General features: G+C 37.7%; 1 protein-coding gene across 10 annotated transcripts in view; it reads right to left on the reverse strand.

Moving 5' to 3' along the window:
* RALYL (RALY RNA binding protein like) overlaps positions 1-12,224 on the reverse strand; it is a 422,905-nt gene that overhangs the window by 215,035 nt on the left and 195,646 nt on the right. For all 10 annotated transcript variants that reach the window (XM_076329485.1, XM_076329482.1, XM_076329475.1 and 7 more), the window contains one exon: positions 5,858-6,136. In XM_076329485.1, the coding sequence (XP_076185600.1) occupies positions 5,858-6,113 (256 nt within the window). In that variant the 5' untranslated portion in view covers positions 6,114-6,136. The remainder of the gene's footprint in view (positions 1-5,857; positions 6,137-12,224) is intronic.

Below are 12,224 nucleotides of genomic sequence, written 5' to 3' on the forward strand. Positions count from 1 at the left end.
TGCTTTCTTGAGGTGCCTGTGAGGTGGCTCAGCTCTTATTCTGCTTCAAATCAAAACATATTCTGAGGTTAAAGGAATTATGCTGGTTTAAAAATGTGCGTGAAAGAGGAAAAAAATTAGGTCATATAATTATAAAAGATAAGGCTATGAACTATAAACCAAGCAAAACAAAGGGACATTATGATGTAGAAGTTGCTATGATAGCTATACCAGAATTTTAGATGGAAGCTGTTACATATATTTGCCAAATGCGTAAGGTAAACAGGAATATATAATATAAAGTTATGGAACATTAAATGCCTTTTATGTGGTATTTGGTTTCACAGAATTCATGTGTGTTGGAATGGATAAAAAAGTTAAATAGTGCTGCTGTGACCCTTGTGAAGAACTACAAAGGCAGGAGAAAACATCAGGTGAAGAACTGCATTCTCTATCATGTTCCCAAAAGTTTCATTCTTGCTGCAGCTCGCTCCTCAACCCACAGCTGCAATGAGGGACTTGGACCATTTGCTTTGGAGCTAACAGGTCTCTAGTCCTCCTCTCACCACAGAGGAGTGAAATCACCCTTGGTAAAGCTCACGGACAGACTCGGTATTTCCTCAGAATAATTCCTATTCACCCCGTCTCTTTGTCCTATGTGTCAAGGAGATGAATATGGACAAATGTTCTCTAACTCGTAGATGTGTTTAAAATGGATGAAAAACTTTTGATGTGATACAGCAGAGGGGATTATGTGGGTGTGTTCCCACAACTGGGAACATAACTGGCAGTTTTGTCCTAGATCAACTTGAACATTTTCTTGGCTCCAGCTTGAAGCAATTCACAAAATAATTATTTTGAAGCAGACTCCTGTGCCCAATACTGACCTGTCCCTGCCCTGCTGTGGGCCAGGAAAACATGCTATTCCCATGAAGATATATCATCACTTCAAGAAAGTACAGTGAACTTCCCAATAATAACAATACATTTCTTAAACATGTTTTTTTTGTGTTTCTTTATGATCTCTTCCCCACAGCTTTTCAGAGCATGTAGCACTTCATGGAACAGAAAACTTGGAAATAACCACACAGCTCGTGAAATCCACTTCCTTGAAGTTACAATATCCAAGGCATAGCCATTACACATCACTGGCCACCAAACACATTGAGAGTTGTCCAAGGAGACCAGCAGGCCAATTATAATGACCCACAGGAATCTGGCAAGACTGAGGGCTCTACCAATGCTTTAGATTTGTACTTCTGAGGAATCTGTTAAACAAAATGCCTTGTTATGTACCTATGGAGCCTAACACTTCGGGACTCCACCTCAGAAGAAACATTTAGACAGGACTCTAATGCACACCATTGATGCGATTCCATTGCCTACAACTGAGTGGGAATTGCAGCAGTAACTTCAGTGAATTATGCAGCACTGTATACCACTATAGGAATTTACAGGTTCAATTTTTAATTCCAGTTACATACAAGTGAACAGTTTCTAACCCACGGGTAAAGCTGCTGTAGAGGATATCATAATTTTGAATGGCAGGACTCCATAGAAGACAGGAGCTAACATAAATGGTCAGTTTTCCAAAACCATGAAGGAACTAATGTAGATTAATAATGCAGTCTAAATTAAATGATTCCTTCTTTTGTGAGGTATTGAGTACTATAGAGTGTATGGTAGTATCAGGCATGTACTATGGGATAATCTTTTTCAAATATTCCTTTGTTCAAACAGCTTTCCAAAATGGATTACCATCCAGCCCTCATTATATTACTAATATATTCTAATTCCATTTAAAAGAGAATTCAGCTATGCTAACCAAGTTTATTTGTACATTTGTAAAAGACTTTTCTTGTCCCCTTTCCATACCTTGACTGTTGATATAAAATCATGTGTTCTGTTTTTTTCAGAATGCAAGGCTCTCAGGACAGAGAACAAAGTCTTTTTTCACTGAGTTGTTTCACAGTAATCAGTCAACCTGTTACTTCCTTCCCTTCAAATGCACAATTTTCACATAAGTTATTCTTCTGGGTCATAATGCCAAGCAAATTTTAGCTATCAGCTCCTCATTATTTTGAGGTCACTGTTAATGTCTACTGCTAATAAAAAGAAATCATAGAAACAGTTTGTCTAATGAGAAATTGTCCAAGTTGCAGAAGGCAAAGGCAGGGACTGGGAGAATGAAGAACCTCCCACTGTGGGAGAACATCAGGTTCAAGACGATCTAAGGAACCTGAAGGTACACAAGTCCATGGGACCTGATGAGATGCATCCACGGGTCCTGAGGGAACTGGCAGATGAAGTTGCTAAACCACTATCCATCATATTTGAGAAGTCGTGGCAGTCCGGTGAAGTTCCCACTGACTGGAAAAGGGGAAACATAACTCCCATTTTCAAAAAGGGAAAAAGGAAGCCCCGGGGAACTACAGGCCAGTCAGTCTCACATCTGTGCCCGGCAAGATCATGGAGCAGATCCTCCTGGAAACTATGCTAAGGTATATGGAAAATAAGGAGGTGATTGGTGACAGCCAACATGGCTTCACTAAGGGAAAATCATGCCTGACAAATCTGGCGGCCTTCTACAATGGGGTTACAGCTTTGGTGGATAAGGGAAGAGCAACTGACGTCATCTACCTAGACTTGTGCAAAGCATTTGACACTGTCCTGCATGACATCCTTGCCTCTAAATTGGAGAGACATGCATTTGATGGATGGAGCACTCAGTGGATAAGGAATTGGCTGGATGGTCGCACTCAAAGAGTGCAAACACAGGCTGGGCAGAGAATGGATTGAGAGCAGCCCTGAGGAGAAGGACTTGGGGGTGTTGGTTGATGAGAAGCTCAACACGAGCTGGCAATGTGTGCTTGCAGCCCAGAAAGCCAACCGTATCCTGGGCTGCATCAAAAGAAGCGTGGCCAGCAGGTCAAGGGAGGTGATTCTCCCCCTCTACTCTGCTCTGGTGAGACCCCACCTGGAGTACTGCGTTCAGCTCTGGGGCCCCCAACATAAGAAGAACATGGACCTGTTGGATTGAGTCCAGAGGAGGGCCATGAAGATGATCAGAGGGCTGGAGCACCTCCTATGACAACAGGCTGAGAGAGTTAGGGGTGGTTCAGCCTGGAGAAGAGAAGGCTCCGGGGAGACCTTGTAGCAGCCTGCCAGTACCTGAAGGGGGCCTACAAGAAAGCTGGAGAGGGACTTTTTACAAGGGCATGTAGTGATAGGACAAGGGGTAATGGCTTTAAACTGAAAGAGGGTAGCTTTAGATTAGATATAAGGAAGAAATTTTTCACTATGAGGGTGGTGAGGCACTGGAACAGGTTGCCCAGAGAAGTTGTGGATGCCCCATTGTCCTGGTTTCGGCAGGGATAGAGTTAATTTCCTTCCTAGTAGCTGGTACAGTGCTGTGTTTTGGATTTAGGGTGAGAACAATGTTGATAACACACCGAGGTTTTAGTTGTTGCTAGGTAGTGTTTACACTAGTCAAGGACTTTTCAGCTTCCCATGCTCTACCAACTGAGAAAGCTGGAGGTGCACAAGAAGCTGGGAGGGGGCACAGCTGGGACAGCTGACCCCAACTGACCAAAGGGATATTCCATACCATAGGACGTCATGCTCAGCATATAAAGCTGGGGGAAGAAGAAGGAAGGGGGGGACATTTGGAGTGATGGTGTTTGTCTTCCCAAGTAACCGTTACGCGTGATGGAGCCCTGCTTTCCTGGAGATGGCTGAACACCTGCCTGCCGATGGGAAGTAGTGAATGAATTCCTTGTTTTGCTTTGCTTGCGTGCGCAGCTTTTACTTTACCTATTAAACTGTCTTTATCTCAACCCATGAGTTTTCTCACTTTTACCCTTCTGATTGTCTCCCCCATCCCACCAGGGGGGAGTGAGCGAGCGGCTGCGTGGTGCTTAGTTGCCAACTGAGATTAAACCACAACACCCATCCCTGGAAGTGTTCAAGGCCAGGTTGGATGGGGCTTTGAGCAACTTGGTCTAGTGGAAGGTGTCCCTGCCCACGGCAGGGGGGTTGGAACCAGATGATCTTTAAGGTTGCTTCCAACCCAAACCATTCTATGATTCTATGATTCTATGATTCTATGAAGTACCGCTTTTACAAAGTCTTTTTCTTCATCAAAGAATACCAATGACAACTGTATTTTTTATACAGAAAGAGTAAATGAGGTTTGGAACAGCTAAAAGAAAATTTCACCTTGCTTATTCTTTATATTCCTTGATACATCAGGAATTGAGGCATGAAATATGCCATCACAAGGCTTTGCAGAATAATCAAAGTATTTTAATATTATACAGTTGAAACAGTATTGAATAACCTTTCTGTTATTATTAAAAGATTTGAACAATTCAAGTAATTATTGATCCCTTAATTTCTTTTACAACAACTTCACTTACCTTCTATACAAAGCACAAAAGTACTCTGAGTAGAGCAAGGACGTCTCCTTGTACAAAGCACTTGGCATATTATAGGTGCCACAAGAAATACTAAAAGAGGCTAGCAACAGTAGTCATAGTAATAACAGATCTATTGCCTTAGGAAAACACAGTTTAAAAAATCTGGTCAGACCAGTGTGCAAGGAGCTGTAAATAATGCACTGATGGCATTACATGGCTTATTGCTCGGAGACCACCGCTCCAGGAAGAACCTTCTAACAATGCCATCCCACAGACTGACTTTGCTGCCTTGCTTTATCACTTGAGTTCTTTTATTTCACTCATATCTATAACTTTTCCTGAAAGAGTTGTAAAGTAATCTCCCCTAAAATGTAATTGGATATCTTTAATCTGTTTTTCTTTTGAAACCAAAATACAGGGGTTATAAAACTAAAAATTACTGTTGAGCAACTGTGACAAAACAAGAACCCATCTAACATAAATATCTCAATTTCTACAAATAATCAGAAAAACAGATTTCTACAGCCTGAGAAATTGAAAATGAATAAGCCATATCCGTTCTTTATAACTTGTTACAGCCAAAGCACTAGCTACACTTTACCTTTTCCTGACATAGCCATTGAACACATGGGTTTGGATCTGAGCAACATAGTTCAGAGGTCTAGTGAAAGATCCCTGGCTCCTACCAAACATCTTGCTGTACTGTCCAACATTACTATACATACAACATTTGGGTTTAGTACTGTACTCCAGATGATTTTATCATTGACAGCCTCCATATCTAATTGCAAATAGCTTTCAGAGGTAACACTTGCAATAAGAAACAACAGATCTTACATAAGCATTCATGACAAAGCACTAGAAAACAAAAATATTACACTTTTTTTTAATTTGGAGTTCAAATGAACAGTGTCCACAATATTATGTGGGAATAACTTCAACCTAAGTTTTAATAATAAACTTCTCTAAATGAGTAACAGCATTACAGTTTGATTTGGTACAATTTCAAGGACTAACAAAACTCATTCTTTTGCTTCTGTAGAAAATCTGACACACCACTGGGCTGGATATTACTGTAGATTCATTAAATGCAAGATAACAACATCTATTAGACAAGTCTTGTTATATTACATTAAATTTACTAACTAGAGTCTAAGAGAAAATACTTACATTTTCCACATGAGTAATCACGTTCACTACAATGAGATTACACAGAGAAGTATAAAGCAGTCAGAAGCGATGTATTTAATAAATCAGCAGTTTATAGCACTAAAAATTTTTTAATATCTAGGTAACATCTCATACTTTGAAAATTCTGCCAGATCCAACATCCTGGAAATGCACTTAGATGGAACAATGGCAGAACAAACTGACTAGTCCCCAAGGCACCAGCAGCAGATGATATTTCAAAAGGAAAGGGAAGAGAAAACAATATTTCAATGATATGAGCAAACCCTTACCTAGTGGCTGCCCTGCGATGATCCTGGCATTCTCTCCTGCCACTGCAGCCCTCGCATGCCTCTCGCTCATGTACTGTACAAACGCATAGCCTTTATGCACTGAGCAGCCAACTATTTTCCCATACTTTGCAAAGATCGCTTCAATGTCGCCTTTTTTGACAATGGCTGTGTTCAGATTGCCGATGAAGACTCTGGAGTTGATGGACTTTGGGTCGTTCTTATTGGTCACGTTGCTGGTCTGTGTTTTGCCGGTCATGGTTGGATCACTTGGCTTTAACCCTTAAAGAAAGCACAAAGAGAATTATGTTTCAAAGCATACAGTTACCCCTGACTTTGGATGATTTTTCCAGCAATAATTCACTTTTCATATTTCACTTAGGGTGAATCTAGACTCAGAAGAGTTATACTTTCTAAAAATTATCAATAAACCCGAGGTAGCACATTTTAAAATACTGCCCATAAGTCAAATTAAAACTTCTTATTTTTATAGATATAAAATATACCAATACATCTCTTAATACAAAGTTGTGATAGTGGAGCTTTACTGTAATCATATGTGGATTTCTGCTTAGAAATTCAGTATTGACTTTTTAAGTACCTAGCCATCTAGATACTACAAAGCAAGAGAACGAATCATTTCTTATGTCAAATAAATGAACATTCAAGGCCATGTAGAGAACAAACTCTAAAAATGAAAGACAACTCTGCTTTTGTTTGCTGCGTCAGCCAGAGCACATTTCTCACCAGTTAAATATCATTGACCATTGTGAGGAGTGCGGGACAAGTAACATACAGTTCTTTACTGCAATCAATATGTTTCTATCAGAACAATTTTCCTTATTAATTCAGTACAAAAAAGAAAAGTGAAAAGACAGGGAAAGCACAAGTGGCTTATGTTCCTAGAATTCAAAAGTATGAAACCAAACTTCCTTAATTATAGGAACACAGATTTGCTTGCTGCTTTGTTCTTTCCTCTGGGGTCACAAGTCTAACGGCATCCTGGCATATCTCAAATGGAAATATCCACATTATTCCTGGGAAACATTTGACAAAAGAAAAAAAAACAGCACTTCGTGTGTTCATCTAGCTTCACACTTCTGAAGTGCACCTGATTTTCTTAATATGTATGCAAATTCCACCTGCCAGCAGGTCATCCATTTACATCAATTTACTTAGATGGGGGTGAAATGAAAGAGGTTGTCCCATGTCACTGCTGGGTTTTCTTTAGCTATATTAGACAACAGAAATGTCAAAAATATGCATACCTCTAAATAGTGAAAACTTATTTTGTAAGAAGGAGGTCATTTAGACAGCAGTCAAATATAAGCCATGTCTTACAGCTAAGAATTATGTTACTATTTTTTAACCTGTTCATATTTCTGATCATATCACAGTAACAGCTCAGGCAAGAAGAGAATCCAGTTAAATACTGCTCACAGTCAAAGCTCAGTTCATTTCTTAAGATGAAAAGGAATAACGACCTCTATTCTGGACACCTAAAGCTTGACACTAACTAGCAGAAGTTTCATATTTTAAATCAATAGCTACCATATATTAAGCTAGACTGACGAAAAAAGAAACCATTGTTACTGAACTCCGCACAATTCCTGGTGAACAAAACGGTCACAGCCACAGCCATCAGCACTTTGACCGTCTCCATCACACAGGATCCAAACCCCACCCTTCAGGTAAAAACGCACAATGGAGGTGTGTGGACAGTCCTCCTGGGTCCTAGCAAACGGTCTGCTTTATTAAAAGAACGTGTGCAGTGGAGCTATCAGTCAAATAGCTTTCACTTGCTTAACAACTTAACATGACAGCTTCATATTACAACATTTAGAGAAAACACTGTAGAAAACAAGAAAAAAATATGTTTTCTTGTAAGTTTATCAATTTTAAATACATTCTGGAAACACAAGATACTGTATACATGCACAAATTTCATCATGGAAAACCAGGAAAACTGCCTTGACCAAAAGCCTCTGAGCTTTATCATATGACAGACTCAATACTGTATATTTCTAGATTGCTGTGCAGATCATGCATGTTGAAGTCATGTCTAGATATATTTAACCTGAATATTTTGAACAGTCATAATAGTACACTTGGTACCATAATAGTTTGAAGACAAACCACCTACAAAACATAAATATAATGCACATTGAGATCCGTGTTGGCATAAAGTAGACTGCTGATATTATCTGAGAAGTAACGAGTTTAAACCCATCTTAGATATACCTGTATTTACACAGGAGTCAAAGTGACAATAGCATAGCCATGTTAGCTTAAAGAGCCCTAATGACCCAAACTGAAGAGGTAACACGGCAGAGTGGTATGTATAAAGACAAAAGTTACGGCAGTCAAGTAGCTGGTGAACAGGGAACCACTGGTATCCCCTGCTGCTGCCAAAATGCACACCACTTCGGTGTGCAAATACCACTTCTGTTGGGAAAAATTAACACGGACAGTATTGTATTCATCTTTGTGAGGATCCAGCAAAAAAGCTGTATCTGTCCTTATATAATTCTTAGCATCTTGTTAATGTTGTCTGTGTACGTTTATCAGCTGTGTAGCTGAACTGATTTTACTAAACTCACAGAGGTAGTGTCTCACAAGTAAGACCACTGGTCTAGAAAGCAGTAGACTCGGCTGGTAGACCTGTCTTTTCCACTAGCCTGCTGTATGACTATCAGCAAGACACTTTTTGTGCCTCTATTTCCACTTTTTAGATTTCAGACTTACATTTTTTTTGACTAAGAGCTGTTGTTTCATGTATTTTTATATAGCTTCTAACACACTGATGTGATCTCAGTTGGTACGTTTGGGCACAACCGACACACTAATAATAAAAATGACAAGGGGACAAACTCCACAGAAAATCTTCTGCCAGACAAGACTTGCATGAAAATTATACACAACAAAACTCTTTAATTATTACCATCACAACTGTTTTCAAAACACCAGAGTACTACATTCTGTATTTCCTCTATTGTTTAGCCATTTAACATGGAATTTAGTGAACTATTCCTTTTTTTATTTCATAAAAATCCTCATTTTATTTTTACCCAGTTTTGCTATGCACTAATTTAAATAGACTTTGAATAGGACATCGAATGTTCCTCTCTTGTAGTTGTTCTTTGCAATGCAAATTTACAATATTTTTATAACACAAAGAAAAGTAGTTGTCTGGTGGGTTCTCTCATATTCAAATGAGCAGTCAGGAAAACGTGCTGCAGAAATTCAAAGGGTGAGAATAATATTAACATGTGAATAATTAAGATTTGATTGCCTTGCTGGTCGATGTACAATACTATTATGAATATTTCATAAAAATCAAAGATACATGGGATCTTCATTACAATGAGAAAGAACTTATGGTAAGTTTTACACATCACTTACAATTTACCTTTGTGAATATTGAATTATACCTATCTTCTTTGAGCTATCAGCAAAATCACAAACACTATAACTCATACAACCACAGAAATAAATGAAACAGTGAGAGAAACATATCTAAAATCATCTCATTTCCTTGCAGCCTTTAATAAGGTATCTTGTTAATTTCCTATTATTGCAGTGACTCTTTTTGGTAATAAATATCCTCTATATGCCAAACATATTTTAAGAAATGCTTTATGAATAGCATCTAGCTGTCAATACACTTCATTATAGTTATTTATTCAATACACTTCATTATATACAGCATTGCTTTATGCTGTAGCTGATTTAATTATTCTACCCAGGACTAACTAGTTTAAGTCTTGGTATACTTGAACATAAAAGTTATAAATCAGACTGTTTCCATTACTGCATAGATCTCTGGTTCGAACAGTAAAGTTTGCAAACCTGTTTTAAACATTAAAATATCTAATATGTTAAACAGGAATGAAAATGTAAATGACTAAAATGAGATTCCTATTGTCCAGCACATAAATGGGATAAGTCTAAACCAGTCAATTTGAAGTGCTGAAGAGGGGGGCAGATTTTAAGCCCTGGCTTCCTTCAATTTTCTATCATTTTCTGATGAAGTTCAGTTAAGCACCAACATGACAAAGCATTGCTTTGTGGCTGTGAAACTCATCTTCAGTCCATAAGATGAACGTTTCAACCCACATCTCACATTTCATAGGAGGTGTTCCTCCTAGGGCTCTGTGGCTAACACCAGAATAGTGAAGACAATGATCCCTTTTAGAGTCGGGCTGTGTCCCAGTGCAGGGAAGAGCACAGGACCTGAAGCAAAGGGAAAGGGAGTAAGTTGTCCAGTTGTACATCCCAGTAACTCCCAGGCATTTCTTTGGGGGGTGGGCGCAAGAAGGAACCATGATAGTCTTGTTGGACCTCTGCTCCCAATGCTGCTTACACATTTTACCAATGATTCTTTACAGCAAAATGCAAAATTTGCCTTTGAAGAGACAGCCTTTTGGTCAACCTGCAAAACAATTTGGGACATACGGAAACTTGAGGACCTAAGCTGTTTAAAGGAATTTTGAGAGCAATTCACTTCAGCATGTTCCTAGTCATAGAACTGTTTCTCATCTTAAAAGATTGATTGGAACTCATCAGCCCAGTTAAATTTCTACTGAATACTGAAAATTTGTCTCTGAAATTATCCTTATGCATTTTCCTATGCTGAATAGACCAATGAGGCCAACCTGTAACAATTCTGTTAGAATAAAAATCCTAGATAAATCTTTTTAAAAGAGGTTAGGAAAGATTTACATTTATGGTTTGGGGAATTTTTTTTAGTAAGATAGATACTTAGTTTCACTTTTTAAAAAATTGCCTTCAACAAGTTTAGTAATACTTTCAGGAGCTTCTACATATTTATGTGCTTTTATCTTGGAGCTATTTTCTTTCCTTTTGTAAATAAAACATTTGCTTCTTTTAACCAAATAGAAAAAGTCTGTATATTTGAATGAACTAAATATTACTCGCAGTGATTTTAGGAAGAATTAAGGTCTACTGAGGAAAAACTGAAACAGGAAAACTGAAAATCTTTAAAGAAAAATGAAATGTTTTCTGAAAATAGATTAGAACCATGTTAGTTATATGTAGAGAGATTTAATACCACACTTCTATGTACTTATTATTTTTATAAAGAAAATGTTAGGAAAAATGAAACACACTTTCATTTCCCTGAAAAAAACACAAATTTAGTTTGAGATCATGTCTAGAGCTGAGCCAGGAAATAATCAACACTCTGTATTAAATCTATGTGATAATAAAAGACTAATTCTGTGGAGAAAGATTTTTAGATATGAAAATTCCCATCATTGGCAGCTTATTCTAAGCACCATTAAATACCAAATCTTAAGTTTTACTATTTACAATAATAAAGTTTACACAGTAAGATGCATAGTACACATTTGATAATTACAAATCCTTCCAAAAAAGACAGAGAAAGACCTGAACAGACACGTGGTTAGACAGTGAAGTCTGTCTCCACAATGAAATCCACAGTAAAAAAATACAGCCTGTAAAAAATTAATTGCTAGGATGTTTGGGGGTCGAGGTGAACATGGGCATTCTGGCAAAAATCAAACATCATGGTATTGGTCCTTAGATGGACAAAATGCAGCACTATAACACGTGGTCAGTCTCTGACCTAAAACACATGGTGCTCTCTTTGGCATTTCCAAGCAATTTATATTTGCCCTTCTGTTATCCAGCCTCAGTTAATAGCTGAACTTTTGTAAATATCAAGATTCAATCCTTGCTTTAATAGTTAAGCTTTTCTGTGACTTAATGTCTTTAAGGTTCAAGAATCAATAAATATTAATATGTTTATCATGAAAAAATTTAAGGCCATAATATATTTTCTCTCCTTTTGAATTACTTTTTAGCAACAGTGACAACATTAATACTTTTGTAGTGTTGCATACAAATTTAAGATGTTTAAACATTGGGAGTGTCCTTCTGTGGGTGAAATGTCCTACAACATAGCTTTATCTTGCATTGATACTAATATGTTATGGAGAAAATTCAATATTCATGTTAATTCCTTTAATCAGCAGTCATTAAAAACTATTTTATCTCAGCTAAAATCAGTCCTTGACAAACCCTATAAAATTTTACATACCTGTTGGAAGTAAGAATATTGGACATATCATGGGGGGAGGGAGGTAAGAAGAGAAGAGAGAGAACAGAAAGCTGTCAGATAAAATATATTTTGTCTTGGAAAATCCTTTCTTCTTTATATTTTAAATTCATTTTTAATGAATTACTTTATGTAGGTCACACAAAAAAAGAAAAAAATTATTCATAAGATGGTTAGTTAAATCCACATCAAAATATTCTGGGCTTTTCCAGTTCTCATTAAAGTCAAAGAATCTGTTTCCCCTCTCTCCCCCAAGATATCCTGCCTTTT

The sequence above is a fragment of the Aptenodytes patagonicus genome, chromosome 2 (assembly GCF_965638725.1).
Source record: "Aptenodytes patagonicus chromosome 2, bAptPat1.pri.cur, whole genome shotgun sequence".
Taxonomy (NCBI): domain Eukaryota; kingdom Metazoa; phylum Chordata; class Aves; order Sphenisciformes; family Spheniscidae; genus Aptenodytes; species Aptenodytes patagonicus.